The following is a 23,498-nucleotide window of genomic DNA, read 5'->3' as shown; positions in this document are numbered from 1 at the left end:
CAATTTAAAATGCAACGGGGACAGATTTGAGTGGCAGTAACGAAATAGTATTTTTTTTTTAAATGCACAAAAAAAACTGTATATGAACTGTAATTATTTATCTGTTCGCTTTTTTTAATAAATGCATTATTTTGCAAAGCACTGTCATTCGTCATTAGTATCTGAACAGGTTTTAAATGTTTATTATTCTCATTAAAACTTGAAAGAGAAGAAGAAGAAGAAAAAGAGTACATAAAATGAAAGAATAATATTATCTATGGATTATAATACACCAGGGTTAAGTAGATAATTAAACAGATTAAAATAACCCCAACGCAGGGTACAGCGCCTTCAGAACATATCCAGACCCCTGGGTTCAGAAGGTTGGATTCACATGGATTAAAATAACACCAACGCAGGGTACAGCGCCTTCAGAACATATCCAGACCCCTGGGTTCAGAAGGTTGGATTCACATGGATTAAAATAACCCCAACGCAGGGTACAGCGCCTTCAGAACATATACAGACCCCTGGGTTCAGAAGGTTGGATTCACATGGATTAAAATAACCCCAACGCAGGGTACAGCGCCTTCAGAACATATACAGACCCCTGGGTTCAGAAGGTTGGATTCACATGGATTAAAATAACCCCAACGCAGGGTACAGCGCCTTCAGAACATATACAGACCCCTGGGTTCAGAAGGTTGGATTCACATGGATTAAAATAACCCCAACGCAGGGTACAGCGCCTTCAGAACATATACAGACCCCTGGGTTCAGAAGGTTGGATTCACATGGATTAAAATAACCCCAACGCAGGGTACAGCGCCTTCAGAACATATACAGACCCCTGGGTTCAGAAGGTTGGATTCACATGGATTAAAATAACCCCAACGCAGGGTACAGCGCCTTCAGAACATATACAGACCCCTGGGTTCAGAAGGTTGGATTCACATGGATTAAAATAACCCCAACGTAGGGTACAGCGCCTTCAGAACATATACAGACCCCTGGGTTCAGAAGGTTGGATTCACATGGATTAAAATAACCCCAACGCAGGGTACAGCGCCTTCAGAACATATACAGACCCCTGGGTTCAGAAGGTTGGATTCACATGGATTAAAATAACCCCAACGTAGGGTACAGCGCCTTCAGAACATATACAGACCCCTGGGTTCAGAAGGTTGGATTCACATGGATTAAAATAACCCCAACGCAGGGTACAGCGCCTTCAGAACATATACAGACCCCTGGGTTCAGAAGGTTGGATTCACATGGATTAAAATAACCCCAACGCAGGGTACAGCGCCTTCAGAACATATACAGACCCCTGGGTTCAGAAGGTTGGATTCACATGGATTAAAATAACCCCAACGCAGGGTACAGCGCCTTCAGAACACATACAGACCCCTGGGTTCAGAAGGTTGGATTCACATGGATTAAAATAACCCCAACGCAGGGTACAGCGCCTTCAGAACACATACAGACCCCTGGGTTCAGAAGGTTGGATTCACATGGATTAAAATAACCCCAACGTAGGGTACAGCGCCTTCAGAACACATACAGACCCCTGGGTTCAGAAGGTTGGATTCACATGGATTAAAATAACCCCAACGTAGGGTACAGCGCCTTCAGAACACATACAGACCCCTGGGTTCAGAAGGTTGGATTCAAACGGATTAAAATAACCCCAACGTAGGGTACAGCGCCTTCAGAACATATACAGACCCCTGGGTTCAGAAGGTTGGATTCACATGGATTAAAATAACCCCAACGCAGGGTACAGCGCCTTCAGAACATATACAGACCCCTGGGTTCAGAAGGTTGGATTCACATGGATTAAAATAACCCCAACGTAGGGTACAGCGCCTTCAGAACACATACAGACCCCTGGGTTCAGAAGGTTGGATTCACATGGATTAAAATAACCCCAACGCAGGGTACAGCGCCTTCAGAACACATACAGACCCCTGGGTTCAGAAGGTTGGATTCACATGGATTAAAATAACCCCAACGCAGGGTACAGCGCCTTCAGAACACATACAGACCCCTGGGTTCAGAAGGTTGGATTCACATGGATTAAAATAACCCCAACGCAGGGTACAGCGCCTTCAGAACACATACAGACCCCTGGGTTCAGAAGGTTGGATTCACATGGATTAAAATAACCCCAACGTAGGGTACAGCGCCTTCAGAACACATACAGACCCCTGGGTTCAGAAGGTTGGATTCACATGGATTAAAATAACCCAACGTAGGTGGAACGACATTTATTGGATATTTCAAACTTTTTTAACAAATCAAAAACTGAAAAATTGGGCGTGCAAAATTATTCAGCCCCTTTACTTTCAGTGCAGCAAACTCTCTCCAGAAGTTCAGTGAGGATCTCTGAATGATCCAATGTTGACCTAAATGACTAATGATGATAAATACAATCCACCTGTGTGTAATCAAGTCTCCGTATAAATGCACCTGCACTGTGATAGTCTCAGAGGTCCGTTAAAAGCGCAGAGAGCATCATGAAGAACAAGGAACACACAAGGCAGGTCCGAGATACTGTTGTGAAGAAGTTTAAAGCCGGATTTGGATACAAAAAGATTTCCCAAGCTTTAAACATCCCAAGGAGCACTGTGCAAGCGATAATATTGAAATGGAAGGAGTATCAGACCACTGCAAATCTACCAAGACCTGGCCGTCCCTCTAAACTTTAATCTCATACAAGGAGAAGACTGATCAGAGATGCAGCCAAGAGGCCCATGATCAGCTGAGGTGGGAGACTCTGTCCATAGGACAACAATCAGTCGTATATTGCAAAAATCTGGCCTTTATGGAAGAGTGGCAAGAAGAAAGCCATTTCTTAAAGATATCCATAAAAAGTGTCGTTTAAAGTTTGCCACAAGCCACATGGGAGACACACCAAACATGTGGAAGAAGGTGCTCTGGTCAGATGAAACCAAAATTGAAGTTTTTGGCAACAATGCAAAACGTTATGTTTGGCGTAAAAGCAACACAGCTGAACACACCATCCCCACTGTCAAACATGATGGTGGCAGCATCATGGTTTGGGCCTGCTTTTCTTCAGCAGGGACAAGGAAGATGGTTAAAATTGATGGGAAGATGGATGGAGCCAAATACAGGACCATTCTGGAAGAAAACCTGATGGAGTCTGCAAAAGACCTGAGACTGGGACGGAGATTTGTCTTCCAACAAGACAATGATCCAAAACATAAAGCAAAATCTACAATGGAATGGTTCAAAAATAAACATATCCAGGTGTTAGAATGACCAAGTCAAAGTCCAGACCTGAATCCAATCGAGAATCTGTGGAAAGAACTGAAAACTGCTGTTCACAAATGCTCTCCATCCAACCTCACTGAGCTCGAGCTGTTTTGCAAGGAGGAATGGGAAAAAAATTCAGTCTCTCGATGTGCAAAACTGATGGAGACATACCCCAAGCGACTTACAGCTGTAATCGCAGCAAAAGGTGGCGCTACAAAGTATTAACTTAAGGGGGCTGAATAATTTTGCACGCACAATTTTTCAGTTTTTGATTTGTTAAAAAAGTTTGAAATATCCAATAAATGTCGTTCCACTTTATGATTGTGTCCCACTTGTTGTTGATTCTTCACAAAAAAATACAGTTTTATATCTTTATGTTTGAAGCCTGAAATGTGGCAAAAGGTTGCAAAGTTCAAGGGGGGCGAATACTTTCGCAAGGCACTGTATATATATATATATATGTATATATCAGGGGAGGCTGGAGCCTGGCAGGTACACAGTAGTGGAGGCTGCTTAGGAGAGAACGGTTCAGTGTAGTGGCCGTGGCTGGACTGGAGCCTGGCAGGTACACAGTAGTGGAGGCTGCTTAGGAGACGGTTCATAATAATGGCCGGAACGGATGGAATGGCATCAAACACCAGGTAACCATGGAAACCATGGAAACCATGGAAACCATGTGTTTGATGTATTTGATTCCATTCCACTAGTTCTGATTCAGTCATTACCACAAGCCTGTTCTCCCCAATTAAGGTGCCACCAACCTCCTGTGATATATATACATATATATATATTGTAAATATATATATTATTTTAAATATATTTTTATAGAAAATATATATTTTCCTTCTCTTTTTCTCCTAACCCTACCACCCCTCCCTTAATTGGAATTTGAACTTTTTTTAAAACTAAATCCTGACAAATTGTCCAATGCTGCCAACCTACCCCCCCCCCCCCCCATCCTCCCTCCCTCCCTACACCACTCTCGCTCTAATCAGGGTTTAGACTAATCTCTCTGCTGTCCCCATCCTGATTGCTCTCTCTCTGTCTCTGGGTCCCCCAGGCTCCCTCCTCCCTGATTGGGAATGATGGATTTGGGCTCAGAGAGAGAAATGGGGAGAGAGAGAAATGAAGAGAAAGAGGGTGAGAGAGAGATATGGAGAGAAACAGGGAGAGAGAGAAAGAGGGAGAGATGGAGAGAAAGAGGGAGAGAGATATGGAGAGAAGGAGAGAGAAGGAGGGAGAGAAACAAAGAGGGAGAGATATGGAGAGAAACAGGGAGAGAGAGAGACAGACAGGAGGAGAGTAGCTGTTAGGGTTTAGAGTGTGCTGCCAAGTCATGTGACATTCCAGCGGGGGGAACTAGAGGAGGGGGAACCTTGGAAGAGGAGGAACATGTTTCAGGGGGATCTTCTTTGGCATCGCACCAGGTCTAAGGCGGGAGGTGGTAACCATGACGATCAGTTATTGCTGCTGCTGAAGAGAACCAATCAGAACATCAACCAGACAGTCTAGTTTTAATGAACAAAACAACCTGCCCTCTTTTTTAGTATTTTATTGACTTTTTCACATTTCCAATGTAGTGTAATTGGAAGAGAAGAAAAGATAACAAAAAGGCACAAATTCACAGTAAAAGAAACAGAACGAGGGAGTGAGAGGGGGAGAGAGGGAGAGGGGGAGAGAGGGGAAGAGAGAGGGATAGAGGGAGAGAGAGAGAGGGAGAGAGAGAGCGGGAGAGAGGGGAAGAGAGAGGGATAGAGGGAGAGAGAGGGGGAGAGAGGGGAAGAGAGAGAAAGAGAGAGGGATAGAGGGAGAGAGAGAGAGGGAGAGAGAGAGCGGGAGAGTGAGAGAGAAGACAAAAACATCAATACTCTGGAGTGCTGAACTCATTATCAATACTCTGGGGTTCTGAACTCATTATCAACAGTCTGGGGCTCTGAACTCATTATCAACAGTCTGGGGTTCTGAACTCATTATCAATACTCTGGGGTTCTGAACTCATTATCAATACTCTGGGGTTCTGAACTCATTATCAACAGTCTGGGGCTCTGAACTCATTATCAATACTCTGGGGTTCTGAACTCATTATCAACAGTCTGGGGTTCTGAACTCATTATTTATTATGTTTACAAACCCAGGGAACTAATATCTATGAGGTCATCTCTGACAGCCAACATCTCCCACCAGGTGAAGGGAGTCTTCTGACTCTGTAGTCCCATAAATACCAGGGCCCAATGCTAAATGGATTGGGCCCTGGTAGACCCTATGCCCTATACATTTATGGAGATATGAGAGGATTTGATTGGTTTAAGAGGATTTGATTGGTTTAGGAGGATTTGATTGGTATAAGAGGATTTGATTGGTTTAAGAGGATTTGATTGGTTTAAGAGGATTTGATTGGTATGAGAGGATTTGATTGGTTTAAGAGGATTTGATTGGTTTAAGAGGATTTGATTGGTTTAGGAGGATTTGATTGGTATAAGAGGATTTGATTGGTTTAAGAGGATTTGATTGGTATGAGAGGATTTGATTGGTTTAAGAGGATTTGATTGGTATGAGAGGATTTGATTGGTTTAAGAGGATTTGATTGGTTTAAGAGGATTTGATTGGTTTAGGAGGATTTGATTATCTTCCTCCCAGTTATATAGGGAATAGGGTGCCGTTTAGGACACATGCCAGTTCTGAACAAGACTTCCCCTTTAAGTGACCAGCTCTGGACTTCCCCTTTAACTGACCAGCTCTGGACTTCCCCTTTAAGTGACCAGCTCTGGACTTCCCCTTTAACTGACCAGCTCTGGACTTCCCCTTTAAGTGACCAGCTCTGGACTTCCCCTTTAACTGACCATCTGGACTTTATAAGTGACCACCTGGACTCCCTCTTTAAGTGACAATGGCTGGACTTCCCCTTTAAGTGACCAGCTCTGGACTTCCCCTTTAAGTGACCATCTGGACTTTATAAGTGACCACCTGGACTCCCTCTTTAAGTGACAATGGCTGGACTTCACCTTTAAGAGACCAGCTCTGGACTTCCGAGACCAGCTCTGGACTTCCCCTTTAAGTGAGAGATGTTAGCGGCTCAGATTATTGACAGAAGTACTACAACATCCAGAACAAAATATATCTATACACCGTCCTGTCAACAAGACGTGGTCCCTGGGAGAGAAGGGAGCAGTGAAGGGAGTAGGGGCTAGGGAGTAGGGGCTAGGGAGTAGGGGCTAGGGAGCAGTGTAGGGAGTAGGGGCTAGGGAGTAGGGGGTAGGGAGTAGGGGCTAGGGAGCAGTGTAGGGAGTAGGGGATAGGGAGCAGTGTAGGGAGTAGGGGCTAGGGAGCAGTGTAGGGAGTAGGGGCTAGGGAGCAGTGTTGGGAGTAGGGGCTAGGGAGCAGTGTAGGGAGTAGGGTGTAAGGAGTAGGGTGCAGGGGCTAGGGTGTAGGGATTAGGGTGTCGGGGCTAGAGAGTAGGGTGTAGGGGCTAGGGTGTAGGGAGTAGGGTGTAAGGAGTAGGGTGTAGGGGCTAGGGTGTAGGGTGTAAGGAGTAGGGTGTAGGGCCTAGGGTGTAGGGTGTCGGGGCTATGGTGTAGGGAATAGGGTGTAGGGAGTAAGGAGTAGAGGGGATGGGTGTGCTGTAGGTCTGGCAGGACAGTATATATATATATATATATATATATATTAATATGTGTGTTCATCTACATTAATTTTTATTTACATATACAATATCAGTACATACTGAATATCACACAGAAGACAACCAGAGATGCTCGATGGATGGAGAGATGGATGGAGGGATGGACAGCGTTGATGGAGGAAGATAAGGATATAGAGAAAGAGAAGGATGGAGTAGAGGAGGAGAAGGAAGAGGAAAGTAGGAGAAGAGGAAGATGAGGAGGAGGAGAAAAAGATGAGGAGGAGGAGAGGAGGATGAGGAGAGGAGGAGGAGAAGAGGAGGAGAGGAGGAGGAGGAGGAGAAGAGCGTCTGGAGAACACTCTTCCTTCCACCCTTCTACTCTCCGCCCTACCTACAACCTCCCCCTCCTATCCCCCTTCCCACCTACCACCCCCTAAACAGAACAAATACTGTAATACAGACGACTACACCAAACACACACACACACACACACATCACACCACTACAGGAACCAAACCTAGCCTGGGTTGTGAACAAGAAGGATGGGGGGGGGGGGGGGGGATCGATAATAACAGAAAAATGAGAACGAAAGAAAGAGAAAGGTAGAGTGAGAGGAATTATTGCTATCGCTGGATACAGCAGAGAAAACAGGAGAGGACACACACTCCAAACAGACGCCTACAACTCCCAGCAACCCTGGCAGTGGACGGGGCTTATGATGGTGTGGAGGGTGGAGGGATTGGATGAACTTGATTGAGCTCCGACCACACTGCACCAGGGTGAAGTTTCCACTAGGGACAGATCTAGGATCAGCTTCCCCTCCCCCAGTCATAACCGAAAATGACGGGACTGCAGTGGATAGCTGCTGTCTTGCAGGCTCCTGACCAATTCTGCCCCCCCCCCCCCTTATTTATTTTACATAATGTTTCCGAGATCATTTCCTACAACCGAAAACATTTTCTGGACATCAGAACAGCGATCACTAACCTCGATTTGGATTAAGATTTCTACTTCAACGAGTCGGCAGCTGTGGATGTACTGCTCGTTCCGGACCAGGCCCTAATCCACGGGGACTGGAAAGAGGAAGAGGGGCAGACGAGCTAAATAAACCACCTCTACAACCTCATCTTCCTCGTCTCCTCCTCCTCCTCCTCTCCGCTGTTCTATTGTACACTGGAGAACAACCTGGACGAGATCCATTCGAGACTATCCCATCAACAAGACCCCAACAACCTGGACGAGATCCATTCGAGACTATCCCATCAACAAGACCCCAACAACCTGGACGAGATCCATTTGAGACTATCCCATCAACAAGACACCAACAACCTGGACGAGATCCATTCAAGACTATCCCATCAACAAGACCCCAACAACCTGGACGAGATCCATTCGAGATTATCCCATCAACAAGACCCCAACAACCTGGACGAGATCCATTCGAGACTATCCCATCAACAAGACCCCAACAACCTGGACGAGATCCATTCGAGACTATCCTATCAACAAGACCCCAACAACCTGGACGAGATCCATTTGAGACTATCCCATCAACAAGACCCCAACAACCTGGACGAGATCCATTCGAGACTATCCCATCAACAAGACCCCAACAACCTGGACGAGATCCATTCGAGACTATCCTATCAACAAGACCCCAACAACTGTAATATCCTATGCTTTTCAGAATCATGACTGAATAAGGACATTATACACTGAGTGTACAAAACATTAGGAACACTTGGTCTTTTCCATGACATAGACTGACCAGGTGAATCCAGGTGAAAGCTATGATCCCTCATTGATAGCTCAGCATTCAACACCATTGTGCCCTTCAAACTCATCACTAAGCTCAGGACCCTGGGACTGAACACCTCCCTCTGCAAGTGGATCCCGGACTTCCTGACGGGCCGCCCCCCCAGGTGGTAAGGGTAGGTAACAACACATCCACCACGCTGACTCTCAACAAGGGGACCCCTCAGGGGTGATTCCTGTACCCCCTGTTCACCCACGATTGCATGACTCCAACACCATCATTAGGTTTACTGACGACTCGACGGTGATTGGCCTGATGAGACAGCCTATAGGGAGGAGGTCAGAGACCTGGCAGTGTGGTGTCAGGATAACAACCTCTCCCTCAACGTCAACAAGATAAAGGATCGTGGATTACAGGAAACCGAGAGCCAAGCACATTGATGGGGCTGTAGTGGAGCGAGTAAGAGAGTTTAAAGTTCCTCGGTGTCCACATCAATAAGGAATTATCATGGTCCACACACACAATACAGTCGTGAAGAGAGCATGACAACGCCTCTTTCCCCTCAGGAAGAAGATTCGGCATGAGCCCTCAGATCCTCAGAAAGGTCTACAGCTGCACCATTGAGAGCATCTTGACTGGCTGCTTCACCGCTTGGTATGGTAACTGCTTGGCATCTGATCGTAAGACACTACAGAGGGTAGTGCGTACGACCCAGTACATCACTGGGGCCAAGCTTCCTGCCATCCAGGACCTCTATCCCAGGCGGTGTCAGAGGAAGGCCCTAAAAATAGTCAAAGACTCCAGCCACCCCAGTCATAGACAGTTCTCTCTGCTACCGCATGGCGAGCGGTTCCGATGCACCAAGTCTGGAACCAACAGGATCCTGAACAGCTTCGACCTCCAAGGCATAAGAGTTAGTTAGTTAAATAGTTAGTTAAATAGTTAGTTAAATAGCTACCCAGATTGATCTGCATTGAACGTTATACCACTAACTTTTTTTTGGGACTCTTCACATACACTGCTGCTACGGTTTATTATCTATCCTGTTGCTTAGTCACTTTATCCCTACCTATATGTACACATCGACCTCAATTACATCGTACACCTGCACATCGACTCGGTACTGGCAGTGGTGGAAAAAGTAACCAGTTGTCATACTTGAGTAAAAGTAATGACACCTTAATAGAAAATGACTCAAGTAAAAGTAAAGGTCACCTAGTAAAATACTACTTGAGTTAAAGTAAAAAAATATTTGGTTTAAAATGTACTTAATTATCAAAAATATATGTAATTGTTAAAATATACTCAAGTATCAAAAGTAAAAGTAAAAGTATAAATAATTTCAAATTCCTTCTATTAAGCAAACCAGACGGCAGAGTTTTCTTGTTTGCAAAAAACACTCAGACATCATTACAGATAGCCAGGGGAACACTCCAACACTCAGACATCATTACAGATAGCCAGGGGCACTCCAACACTCAGACATCATTACAGATAGCCAGGGACACACTCCAACACTCAGACATCATTACAGATAGCCAGGGGAACACTCCAACACTCAGACATCATTTACAGATAGCCAGGGGAACACTCCAACACTCAGACATCATTACAGATAGCCAGGGGGCACACTCCAACACTCAGACATCATTACAGATAGCCAGGGAACACTCCAACACTCAGACATCATTACAGATAGCCAGGGGGCACACTCCAACACTCAGACATCATTACAGATAGCCAGGGAACACTCCAACACTCAGACATCATTACAGATAGCCAGGGGAACACTCCAACACTCAGACATCATTACATATAGCCAGGGGAACTCTCCAACACTCAGACATCATTACAGATAGCCAGGGGAACACTCCAACACTCAGACATCATTACAGATAGCCAGGGGCACTCCAACACTCAGACATCATTTACAGATAGCCAGGGGCACTCCAACACTCAGACATCATTACAGATAGCCAGGGGAACACTCCAACACTCAGACATCATTACAGATAGCCAGGGGAACACTCCAACACCCAGATATCATTACAGATAGCCAGGGGCACACTCCAACACTCAGACATCATTTACAGATAGCCAGGGGAACACTCCAACACTCAGACATCATTACAGATAGCCAGGGGAACACTCCAACACTCAGACATCATTTACAGATAGCCAGGGGCACTCCAACACTCAGATATCATTACAGATAGCCAGGGGAACACTCCAACACTCAGACATCATTACAGATAGCCAGGGGCACTCCAACACTCAGATATCATTACAGATAGCCAGGGGAACACTCCAACACTCAGACATAATTTACAGATAGCCACGGGGACACTCAAACACTTAGACATCATTACAGATAGCCAGGGGAACACTCCAACACTCAGACATCATTTACAGATAGCCAGGGGCACTCCAACACTCAGACATCATTACAGATAGCCAGGGAACACTCCAACACTCAGACATCATTTACAGATAGCCAGGGGCACTCCAACACTCAGACATCATTACAGATAGCCAGGGGAACACTCCAACACTCAGACATCATTTACAGATAGCCAGGGGGCACACTCCAACACTCAGACATCATTTACAGATAGCCAGGGGAACACTCCAACACTCAGACATCATTTACAGATAGCCAGGGGCACTCCAACACTCAGACATCATTACAGATAGCCAGGGGGCACACTCCAACACTCAGACATCATTACAGATAGCCAGGGGAACACTCCAACACTCAGACATCATTTACAGATAGCCAGGGGCACTCCAACACTCAGACATCATTACAGATAGCCAGGGGAACACTCCAACACTCAGACATCATTTACAGATAGCCAGGGGGCACACTCCAACACTCAGACATTATTTACAGATAGCCAGGGGAACACTCCAACACTCAGACATCATTTACAGATAGCCAGGGGAACACTCCAACACTCAGACATCATTACAGATAGCCAGGGGCACACTCCAACACTCAGACATCATTACAGATAGCCAGGGGCACACTCCAACACTCACACATAATTTGCAAACAAAGCATTTGTGTTTAGTGAGTCTGCCAGATCAGATGCAGTAGAGATGACCAGGGATTTTCCTCTTTAAATGCGTGAATTAGACCATTTTCCTGTCCTGCTAGCCATTCAAAATGTAACAAGTACTTTTGGGTGTCAGGGAAAATGTACGGAGTAAAAAGTACATTATTTTCTTTAGGAATGTAGTGAAGTAAAAGTAAAAGTTGTCAAAAATATAAATCGTACATTAATTTAATTCATGTACAGATAACCAAAAAAACTACTTAGGTAGTACTTTAAAGTATCTTTAGTACTTTATACCATTGGGTACCGGTACCCCGTGTATAAAGCCAAGGTATCATTAATCAGTGTGTATTTATTCCTTGTGTTATTAGTTTTCTATTATTTCTAAATATTTCTCTCTGCGTTGTTGGGAAATGGCCCGTAAGAAAGCATTTCACTGTTAAGTCTACAGCTGTAGTTTACAAAGCATGTGACTAATAAAGTTTTATTGGATTTGAACCTGCAAAACTGACCCAAGATCAGCTTATAGGGGCAACTTCACCCTCCACCAACCGCAGGCCAGGTAGGCGTCGTTTGTCCCTTTTGAACCATTCTATTGGCCGTGAGGTATAAGGTCCGCCTACCTGGCACCTTTTTTTTGTTTGTTGCCACAATCTGTCAGTTGTTTAATGGTTGATATGAAGAAGAGGGGAATACAAATAACGTGATTGGAAGATGAAGAGGAGGAGGTGTGGTGTTCAACCAATCAGAAGACGGGATGACCCATCGAAAACAAACAATCAATTAAAACAACAGTCACAACGAGATCAAAACAACACTGATCAGAATACAGCTTGGTCCTGAAAAGAAACTGACAACCTTTAATACGGACGAACTGATGCTTTAAAAACCCTGTTTATATTATAATACATCTCCACACTCACAGCTGGGCCTTATTGCCCCATACACTATATATAGTGGGTATGTACACTAGGACTGACTGTCTGTCTTAATGGCAGACTGTACCAATCTGGGGAGGGGGGCGGGACCAGGGGGGGCGGAGAAGCTCTGTTGACAGAGAGGAAGAGGAGGACGAGGAGGAAGAGGAGGTGGGGGAGGAGCGTTGAATCCGTTGGTGTCTGTCAGGTTTACAGTTCTGATCTGAGAGAGCGAGAGAGAGAGAGAGAGAGAGAGAGAGAGAGAGAGAGAGAGAGAGTTGTATAAATAATGATAATCAATTAACAGGTATATTCTATTTAACAGGTATATTCTGTTTGACAGGTATATCCTATAAAACAAGTATATTCTCTAAAACAGGAAAAGTCTATATAACAAGTATATTCTATACTAACATGTATATTCAATATAAAAAAATATTCTATACTAACAGGTGTATTCTATACTAAGAGATATATTCTATACTAACAGGTATATTCTATACTAAGAGGTATATTCTATACTAAGAGGTATATTCTATACTAACAGGTATATTCTATACTAACAGGTATATTCTATACTAAGAGATATATTTTATACTAACAGCTATATTCTATACTAACAGATATATTCTATACTAAGAGATATATTCTATACTAACAGGTATATTCTATACTAAGAGATATATTCTATACTAACAGGTATATTCTATACTAAGAGATATATTCTATACTAACAGGTTCCATAAACATTCAGAAGAACAGTTGTTTGTACTGTGTTGTTTGGTATTGTGTTGTTTTGTACTGTGTTGTTTGGTATTGTGTTGTTTTGTACTGTGTTGTTTGGTATTGTGTTGTTTGGTATTGTGTTGTTTTGTATGGTGTTGTTTTGTACTGTTGTTTTGTACTGTGTTGTTTTGTGTTGTTTTGTATGGTGTTGTTTGGTATTGTGTTGTTTGGTATTGTTTTGTTTTGTATGGTGTTGTTTTGTACTTATTGTATTGTTTTGTATTGTGTTGTTTTGTGTTGTGTTGTTTTGTGTTGTTTTGTATTGTTTTGTTTTGTATGGTGTTGTTTTGTACTTATTGTATTGTTTTGTATTGTGTTGTTTTGTGTTGTTTTGTATTGTGTTGTTTTGTATTGTGTTGTTTTGTGTTGTTTTGTATTGTGTTGTTTTGTATGGTGTTGTTTTGTACTGTGTTGTTTTGTGTTGTTTTGTATGGTGTTGTTTGGTATTGTGTTGTTTGGTATTGTTTTGTTTTGTATGGTGTTGTTTTGTACTGTGTTGTTTTGTGTTGTTTTGTATTGTGTTGTTTTGTGTTGTTTTGTACGGTGTTGTTTTGTATGGTGTTGTTTTGTATGGTGTTGTTTTGTACTGTGTTGTTTTGTACAGTGTTGTTTTGTGTTGTTTTGTATTGTGTTGTTTTGTATGGTGTTGTTTTGTACTGTGTTGTTTTGTACAGTGTTGTTTTGTGTTGTTTTGTATGGTGTTGTTTTGTATGGTGTTGTTTTGTACTGTGTTGTTTTGTACAGTGTTGTTTTGTGTTGTTTTGTATGGTGTTGTTTTGTGTTGTTTTGTATTGTGTTGTTTTGTGTTGTTTTGTACGGTGTTGTTTTGTACTGTGTTGTTTTGTACAGTGTTGTTTTGTGTTGTTTTGTATTGTGTTGTTTTGTGTTGTTTTGTACGGTGTTGTTTTGTACGGTGTTGTTTTGTACTGTGTTGTTTTGTGTTGTTTTGTATGGTGTTGTTTTGTATTGTGTTGTTTTGTGTTGTTTTGTATTGTGTTGTTTTGTATTGTGTTGTTTTGTGTTGTTTTGTATTGTGTTGTTTTGTATGGTGTTGTTTTGTACTGTGTTGTTTTGTGTTGTTTTGTATGGTGTTGTTTGGTATTGTGTTGTTTGGTATTGTTTTGTTTTGTATGGTGTTGTTTTGTACTGTGTTGTTTTGTGTTGTTTTGTATTGTGTTGTTTTGTGTTGTTTTGTACGGTGTTGTTTTGTATGGTGTTGTTTTGTATGGTGTTGTTTTGTACTGTGTTGTTTTGTACAGTGTTGTTTTGTGTTGTTTTGTATTGTGTTGTTTTGTATGGTGTTGTTTTGTACTGTGTTGTTTTGTACAGTGTTGTTTTGTGTTGTTTTGTATGGTGTTGTTTTGTATGGTGTTGTTTTGTACTGTGTTGTTTTGTACAGTGTTGTTTTGTGTTGTTTTGTATGGTGTTGTTTTGTGTTGTTTTGTATTGTGTTGTTTTGTGTTGTTTTGTATTGTGTTGTTTTGTGTAGTTTTGTACTGTGTTGTTTTGTACTGTGTTGTTTTGTACGGTGTTGTTTTGTACTGTGTTGTTTTGTATTGTGTTGTTTTGTGTTGTTTTGTATTGTGTTGTTTTGTGTTGTTTTGTACGGTGTTGTTTTGTATGGTGTTGTTTTGTACTGTGTTGTTTTGTACAGTGTTGTTTTGTGTTGTTTTGTATTGTGTTGTTTTGTGTTGTTTTGTATTGTGTTGTTTTGTGTTGTTTTGTACGGTGTTGTTTTGTACTGTGTTGTTTTGTACAGTGTTGTTTTGTGTTGTTTTGTATTGTGTTGTTTTGTGTTGTTTTGTACGGTGTTGTTTTGTACGGTGTTGTTTTGTACTGTGTTGTTTTGTGTTGTTTTGTATGGTGTTGTTTTGTATTGTGTTGTTTTGTGTTGTTTTGTATTGTTTGTACTGTTGTTTTGTACTGTGTTGTTTTGTGTTGTTTTGTATGGTGTTGTTTGGTATTGTGTTGTTTGGTATTGTTTTGTTTTGTATGGTGTTGTTTTGTACTTATTGTATTGTTTTGTATTGTGTTGTTTTGTGTTGTGTTGTTTTGTGTTGTTTTGTATTGTTTTGTTTTGTATGGTGTTGTTTTGTACTTATTGTATTGTTTTGTATTGTGTTGTTTTGTGTTGTTTTGTATTGTGTTGTTTTGTATTGTGTTGTTTTGTGTTGTTTTGTATTGTGTTGTTTTGTATTGTGTTGTTTTGTGTTGTTTTGTATTGTGTTGTTTTGTATGGTGTTGTTTTGTACTGTGTTGTTTTGTGTTGTTTTGTATGGTGTTGTTTGGTATTGTGTTGTTTGGTATTGTTTTGTTTTGTATGGTGTTGTTTTGTACTGTGTTGTTTTGTGTTGTTTTGTATTGTGTTGTTTTGTGTTGTTTTGTACGGTGTTGTTTTGTATGGTGTTGTTTTGTATGGTGTTGTTTTGTACTGTGTTGTTTTGTACAGTGTTGTTTTGTGTTGTTTTGTATTGTGTTGTTTTGTATGGTGTTGTTTTGTACTGTGTTGTTTTGTACAGTGTTGTTTTGTGTTGTTTTGTATGGTGTTGTTTTGTATGGTGTTGTTTTGTACTGTGTTGTTTTGTACAGTGTTGTTTTGTGTTGTTTTGTATGGTGTTGTTTTGTGTTGTTTTGTATTGTGTTGTTTTGTGTTGTTTTGTACGGTGTTGTTTTGTACTGTGTTGTTTTGTACAGTGTTGTTTTGTGTTGTTTTGTATTGTGTTGTTTTGTGTTGTTTTGTACGGTGTTGTTTTGTACGGTGTTGTTTTGTACTGTGTTGTTTTGTGTTGTTTTGTATGGTGTTGTTTTGTATTGTGTTGTTTTGTGTTGTTTTGTATTGTGTTGTTTTGTATTGTGTTGTTTTGTGTTGTTTTGTATTGTGTTGTTTTGTATGGTGTTGTTTTGTACTGTGTTGTTTTGTGTTGTTTTGTATGGTGTTGTTTGGTATTGTGTTGTTTGGTATTGTTTTGTTTTGTATGGTGTTGTTTTGTACTGTGTTGTTTTGTGTTGTTTTGTATTGTGTTGTTTTGTGTTGTTTTGTACGGTGTTGTTTTGTATGGTGTTGTTTTGTATGGTGTTGTTTTGTACTGTGTTGTTTTGTACAGTGTTGTTTTGTGTTGTTTTGTATTGTGTTGTTTTGTATGGTGTTGTTTTGTACTGTGTTGTTTTGTACAGTGTTGTTTTGTGTTGTTTTGTATGGTGTTGTTTTGTATGGTGTTGTTTTGTACTGTGTTGTTTTGTACAGTGTTGTTTTGTGTTGTTTTGTATGGTGTTGTTTTGTGTTGTTTTGTATTGTGTTGTTTTGTGTTGTTTTGTATTGTGTTGTTTTGTGTAGTTTTGTACTGTGTTGTTTTGTACTGTGTTGTTTTGTACGGTGTTGTTTTGTACTGTGTTGTTTTGTATTGTGTTGTTTTGTGTTGTTTTGTATTGTGTTGTTTTGTGTTGTTTTGTACGGTGTTGTTTTGTATGGTGTTGTTTTGTACTGTGTTGTTTTGTACAGTGTTGTTTTGTGTTGTTTTGTATTGTGTTGTTTTGTGTTGTTTTGTATTGTGTTGTTTTGTGTTGTTTTGTACGGTGTTGTTTTGTACTGTGTTGTTTTGTACAGTGTTGTTTTGTGTTGTTTTGTATTGTGTTGTTTTGTGTTGTTTTGTACGGTGTTGTTTTGTACGGTGTTGTTTTGTACTGTGTTGTTTTGTGTTGTTTTGTATGGTGTTGTTTTGTATTGTGTTGTTTTGTGTTGTTTTGTATTGTGTTGTTTTGTGTTGTTTTGTACTGTGTTGTTTTGTACGGTGTTGTTTTGTACTGTGTTGTTTTGTATTGTGTTGTTTTGTATGGTGTTGTTTTGTACGGTGTTGTTTTGGTACTGTGTTGTTTTGTGTTGTTTTGGTACTGTGTTGTTTTGTACAGTGTTGTTTTGTGTTGTTTTGTATTGTGTTGTTTTGTGTTGTTTTGTATTGTGTTGTTTTGTATGGTGTTGTTTGGTACAGTGTTGTTTTGTGTTGTTTTGGTACTGTGTTGTTTTGTGTTGTTTTGGTACTGTGTTGTTTTGTGTTGTTTGGTACAGTGTTGTTTTGTGTTGTTTTGTGTTGTTTTGTGTTGTTTTGGTACTGTGTTGTTTTGTACAGTGTTGTTTTGTGTTGTTTTGTATTGTGTTGTTTTGTGTTGTTTTGTATTGTGTTGTTTTGTATGGTGTTGTTTGGTACAGTGTTGTTTTGTGTTGTTTTGGTACTGTGTTGTTTTGTGTTGTTTTGGTACTGTGTTGTTTTGTGTTGTTTGGTACAGTGTTGTTTTGTGTTGTTTTGTGTTGTTTTGTGTTGTTTTGTATTGTGTTGTTTTGTACTGTGTTGTTTGGTACACTGTTGTTTTGTGTTGTTTGGTACAGTGTTGTTTTGTGTTGTTTTGTACTGTGTTGTTTGGTACACTGTTGTTTTGTGTTGTTTGGTGCAGTGTTGTTTTGTGTTGTTTGGTACAGTGTTGTTTTGTGTTGTTTGGTACAGTGTTGTTTTGTGTTGTTTGGTACAGTGTTGTTTTGTGTTGTTTTGTACTGTGTTGTTTGGTACACTGTTGTTTTGTACTGTGTTGTTTGGTACACTGTTGTTTTGTGTTGTTTGGTACAGTGTTGTTTTGTGTTGTTTGGTACAGTGTTGTTTTGTGTTGTTTGGTACAGTGTTGTTTTGTGTTGTTTGGTACAGTGTTGTTTTGTGTTGTTTTGTACTGTGTTGTTTGGTACACTGTTGTTTTGTACTGTGTTGTTTGGTACACTGTTGTTTTGTGTTGTTTGGTACAGTGTTGTTTTGTGTTGTTTGGTACAGTGTTGTTTTGTGTTGTTTGGTACACTGTTGTTTTGTGTTGTTTGGTACAGTGTTGTACTGTGTTGTTTTGTACTGTGTTGTTTTGTATTGTGTTGTTTGGTACAGTGTTGTTTGGTACTGTGTTGTTTGGTACTGTGTTGTTTTGTACGGTGTTGTTTGGTACTGTGTTGTTTGGTACTGTGTTGTTTGGTACTGTGTTGTTTTGTACTGTGTTGTTTTGTATTGTGTTGTTTTGTACGGTGTTGTTTTGTACGGTGTTGTTTGTACTGTGTGGTTCCATAAGATAACTACTGTTAGTGCAGATTCAAATCTCTTGTGGATAGTTGGGTTGGGTCCACCTTCTTTCTATCCTGATTCTGTACCCATAAAACATCGCCCCCTATTGGCCAACCCCAAATGAACACTTTAAAAAGATAAAATGACCATTGGGGTACAGTATATAAGGCAACATCTGATGGACCAGTGACTGTCTGACCAGGAACAGGCTGTCTTACCGTAGTGAGTTAGGTTATAGGACTACATCATGATGGATTGTAGCAGGATTGTAGCAGCCACTGCGTACACACATCCATACCCACACATGTAGTCAGAGCCGGCCCTAGCCTTTTGGGGGCCCTAAGTAAAATTCATTTTAGGGAGGGGTGGAGACTTGGCTAGTCGCCTTAGCATTTTTTCTCAATACATCTACCCACAGAACCTAATGGAGCATTGATGCAAGATATTTTAGTTTTCTGGGTTTCTGAGATTAGTTAGAATGTGTTTACCAGCAGCAGGGTCAGTCAGTCAGTCTGTCTGTCTGCCTCCAGTCTCATCAGTCCTCCAGAGCCACCATGCCTTTCACTGGATCCTTCACCCTCATCTAGAGAGAGATGGGGAGAGAAAGAGGGGGAGGGGGAGAGAGAGAGAGAGAGAGGGGGGGAGAGACAGAGAGAGACACAGAGAGAGTGAGAGAGAGAGGGAGAGAGAGAGAGGGAGAGAGAGACACACAGAGAGAGAGAGAGAGACACAGAGAGAGAGAGAGAGAGAGAGAGAGAGAGAGAGAGAGAGAGAGAGGGAGAGAGAGAGAGAGAGAGAGAGAGAGAGAGAGAGAGAGAGAGAGAGAGAGAGAGAGAGGGAGGGAGAACGAGAGAGAGGGAGGGAGAGAGAGACACAGAGAGAGAGAGAGAGAGAGAGAGAGAGAGAGAGAGAGAGAGAGAGAGAGAGAGAGAGAGGGAGGGAGAACGAGAGAGAGGGAGGGAGAGAGAGACACAGAGAGAGAGAGAGAGAGAGAGAGAGAGAGAGAGAGAGGGGTGGGGGAGGAACAGACACAGAGAGAGAGACAGAGAGAGAGAGAGAGAGAGAGAGAGTGAATGAGAGAGAGAGACAGGGGGAGAAAGAGAGACAGCGAGAGAGGGGGAGAGAAATAGAGAGAGAGGGGGGGGAGAGAGAGAGGGGGGGGGGTGAGAGTGAGGGGGAGAGAAAGAGAGAGAGAGACGGGGGAGAGAGAAAGAGAAAGAGAGAGGAATGCATGAGGAACGGTTACATCACTGACCTGTGAGTACTTAGTGGAGCACACACACACACACACACACACACACACACACACAGAGGCCTGAATGGCCCTGCTTGTGCTTTGCTGCATCTTTTGTGTCTCTCTCAGATGGCTGGTTACATATTTCAGTCTGTTATTCAGATGTGAGATGATTAACCCTTCACTTACTGTAAGTACTGTTAACCCAGTTTAATGTTAACCCAGTTTAATGTTAACCCAGTTTAATGTTAACCCAGTTTAATGTTAACCCAGTTTAATGTTAACCCAGTTTAATAATAACCCAGTTTAATGTTAACCCAGTTTAATGTTAACCCAGTTTAATGTTAACCCAGTTTAATGTTAACCCAGTTGAATGTTAACCCAGTTTAATGTTAACCCAGTTTAATGTTAACCCAGTTTAATGTTAACCCAGTTGAATGTTAACCCAGTTTAATGTTAACCCAGTTTAATGCTAACCCAGTTTAATGTTAACCCAGTTTAATGTTAACCCAGTTTAATGTCAACCCAGTTTAATGCTAACTCAGTTTAATGTTAACCCAGTTTAATGTTAACCTAGTTTAATGTTAACTGAATTTAATGTTAACTGAATTTAATGTTAACTTAGTTTAATGTTAACCCAGTTAAATGTTAACTTAGTTTAATGTTAACCCAGTTTAATGTTAACCCAGTTTAATGTTAACCTAGTTTAATGTTAACCCAGTTTAATGTTAACTGAATTTAATGTTAACTGAGTTTAATGTTAACCCAGTTTAATGTTAACCCAGTTTAATGTTAACCCAGTTTAATGTTAACCCAGTTTAATGTTAACCCAGTTGAATGTTAACCCAGTTTAATGTCAACCCAGTTTAATGCTAACTCAGTTTAATGTTAACCCAGTTTAATGTTAACCTAGTTTAATGTTAACTGAATTTAATGTTAACTGAATTTAATGTTAACTTAGTTTAATGTTAACCCAGTTAAATGTTAACTTAGTTTAATGTTAATCCAGTTTAATGTTAACCCAGTTTAATGTTAACCTAGTTTAATGTTAACCCAGCTTAATGTTAACTGAATTTAATGTTAACTGAGTTTAATGTTAACCCAGTTTAATGTTAACCCAGTTTAATGTTAACTTAGTTTAATGTTAACCCAGTTTAATGTTAACCCAGTTGAATGTTAACTTAGTTTAATGTTAACCCAGTTTAATGTTAACTTAGTTTAATGTTAACTCAGTTTAATGTTAACCCATTTTCATGTTAACCCAGTTTAATGTTAACCCAGTTTAATGTTAACCCAGTTTAATGTTAACCCATTTTAATGTTAACCCAGTTTAATGTTAACCCAGTTTAATGTTAACCCAGTTTAATGTTAACTTAGTTTAATGTTAACTTAGTTTAATGTTAACCCAGTTTAATGTTAACCCAGTTTAATGTTAACCCATTTTAATGTTAACCCATTTTAATGTTAACCCAGTTTAATGTTAACCCAGTTTAATATTTACCCAGTTTAATGTTAATGTTAACCCAGTTTAATGTTAACCCAGTTTAATGTTAACCCAGTTTAATGCTAACCCAGTTTAATGTTAACCCAGTTTAATGTTAACCCAGTTTAATGCTAACCCAGTTTAATGTTAACCCAGTTTGATGTTAACCCAGTTTAATGTTAACCCAGTTTAATGCTAACCCAGTTTAATGTTAACCCAGTTTAATGTTAACCCAGTTTAATGTTAATGTTAACCCAGTTTAATGTTAATGTTAACCCAGTTTAATGTTAACCCATTTTAATCTTAACCCAGTTTAATGTTAACCCAGTTTAATGTTAACCCAGTTTAAGGATAGGGGGCAGTATTTCCCCTTTGGATGAATTGTGTGCCCATAGTGAACTGCATCAAAATCTGTACTAAATTGCTAATATATGCATATTATTATTATTATTGGATAGAAAACACTCTGAAGCTTCTAAAACCGTTTGAATTATGTCTGTGAGTATAACAGAACTCACAGGGCAGGCAATCTTTCAAACTAGTTTTGGAATCCTGAAAGTTGGGGCAACTTTGACGTCATCGCCCCCTCCCTTCCCAACAATTATTGATCAGTTTAAAGTTAACCCAGTTAAATGTTAACCCGGTTTAATGTTAACCCAGTTTAATGTTAACCCAGTTTAATGTTAATCCAGTTTAATGTTAACCCAGTTTAATGTTAACCCAGTTTAATGTTAACCCAGTTTAAATTTAACCGACTTAAACCCTCATAGTTTCGATTAGACACACTAGAAACTCACAACTGTATACAGATGCCATATCTTAATTTGAGACAGTTTGCTACAGCAGGAAAATAATCCTGCAGCAACAAGAAATGTGAACTGTTATGTGGATTATAGTCGGTGGAAATGATTTTGTAGGGGTTGGTGACTTTTTCATTAGGGCAAATCAAGTCTGAAATGTTAAAGTTGAAATTACAAACTTTAGATGGCTTTTCTAAAACCGTGAATACACAAAGTGTGCACTTCCTTCAGAATAATTCCTGCAACAACAGGATGATCAAATTAAGATATGGCATTTGTAGATAAAACCCATATTTTCCAATCCACAGGTTTCACATAGAAACAACTACAGGGGTCTCCTCCCCCCTCTCCTCTCCTCTCCTCTCCTCCCCCCTCCTCTCCTCCCCCATCTCTCCTCTCCTCCCCCATCTCTCCCCCTCTCTCCTCCCCCCTCTCTCCTCCCCCATCTCTCCTCCCTCATCTCTCCTCCCCCCTCTCTCCTCCCCCCTCTCTCCTCCCCCATCTCTCCTCCCCCCTCTCTCCCCCATCTCTCCTCCCCCCTCTCTCCTCCCCCATCTCTCCCCCTCTCTCCTCCTCCCCCCTCTCCTCTCCTCTCCTCTCCTCTCCTCTCCTCTCCTCTCCTCTCCTCTCCTCTCCTCTCCTCCCCCATCTCTCCCCCTCTCTCCTCCTCCCCCCTCTCCTCTCCTCTCCTCTTGCCTCTCCTCCCCCCTCCTCTCCTCCCCCCTCCTCTCCTCTCCTCTCCTCTCCTCTCCTCTCCTCTCCTCTCCCCTCTCCTCCCCCATCTCTCCCCCTCTCTCCCCCCCCCCCTCTCCTCCCCATCTCTCCTCCCCCTCTCTCCTCCCCCATCTCTCCTCCCCCATCTCTCCTCCCCCCTCTCTCCCCCTCTCTCCTCCCCCCTCTCTCCCCCTCTCTCCTCCCCCATCTCTCCCCCCCCCTCTCTCCCCATCTCTCCTCCCCCCCTCTCTCCCCCTCTCTCCTCCCCCATCTCTCCTCCCCCCTCTCTCCCCCTCTCTCCTCCCCATCTCTCCTCCCCCATCTCTCCTCCCCCCTCTCTCCTCCATCTCTCCTCCCCCATCTCTCCTCCCCCCTCTCTCCCCCTCTCTCCTCCCCCCTCTCTCCTCCCCCCTCTCTCCTCCCCCATCTCTCCTCCCCATCTCTCCTCCCCCCTCTCTCCTCCCCCCTCTCTCCTCCCCCATCTCTCCCCCTCTCTCCTCCCCCATCTCTCCTCCATCTCTCCTCCCCCCTCTCTCCTCCCCCATCTCTCCTCCCCCATCTCTTCTCCCCATCTCTCATCCCCCCTCTCTCCTCCCCCCTCTCTCCTTCCCCATCTCTCCTCCCCCCTCTCTCCTCCCCCATCTCTCCCCCTCTCTCCTCCCCCATCTCTCCTCCCCCATCTCTCCTCCATCTCTCCTCCCCCTCTCTCCTCCCCCCTCTCTCCTCCCCCATCTCTCCTCCCCCATCTCTCCTCCCCATCTCTCATCCCCCCTCTCTCCTCCCCC

At 41.9% G+C, this 23,498-nt stretch overlaps 2 protein-coding genes across 2 annotated transcripts in view; one reads left to right on the top strand and one right to left on the bottom strand.

Moving 5' to 3' along the window:
* The first annotated feature begins 7,316 nt into the window (after nt 1-7,316).
* LOC118945322 (probable ATP-dependent helicase PF08_0048) lies at nt 7,317-8,684 on the top strand. Its single transcript, XM_036968046.1, has 2 exons — nt 7,317-7,869; nt 7,989-8,684. The coding sequence occupies exons 1-2, from the start codon at nt 7,800-7,802 to the stop codon at nt 8,570-8,572; spliced, it is 654 nt and encodes a 217-aa protein (XP_036823941.1). The 5' UTR covers nt 7,317-7,799; the 3' UTR covers nt 8,573-8,684.
* Nucleotides 8,685-12,115: 3,431 nt separating this feature from the next.
* The window catches only part of LOC118945337 (phosphatidylinositol transfer protein alpha isoform-like), a 59,931-nt gene continuing 48,548 nt past the window's right edge, over nt 12,116-23,498 (bottom strand). The window contains exons 11-12 of the mRNA XM_036968152.1: nt 18,971-19,065; nt 12,116-12,832 (exon numbers count right to left, since the gene is read on the bottom strand). Coding sequence (XP_036824047.1) covers nt 19,018-19,065 — 48 coding nt within the window. The 3' untranslated portion in view covers nt 12,116-12,832; nt 18,971-19,017. The remainder of the gene's footprint in view (nt 12,833-18,970; nt 19,066-23,498) is intronic.

Source organism: Oncorhynchus mykiss, chromosome Y (assembly GCF_013265735.2).
Source record: "Oncorhynchus mykiss isolate Arlee chromosome Y, USDA_OmykA_1.1, whole genome shotgun sequence".
Lineage (NCBI taxonomy): Eukaryota > Metazoa > Chordata > Actinopteri > Salmoniformes > Salmonidae > Oncorhynchus > Oncorhynchus mykiss.
Note: the sequence above shows the minus strand (reverse complement) of the source record. Positions and strands in the feature narration are given on the sequence as shown.

Excerpts from the sequence above, each read along its gene's own strand:
- LOC118945322 (XM_036968046.1), top strand. The coding sequence starts at position 7,800 with ATGTTTCCGAGATCATTTCCTACAACCGAAAACATTTTCTGGACATCA. Across the intron at positions 7,870-7,988 it reads ACAGCGATCACTAACCTCGA|ACCTCTACAACCTCATCTTC; the intron begins TTTGGATTAAGA and ends GCTAAATAAACC.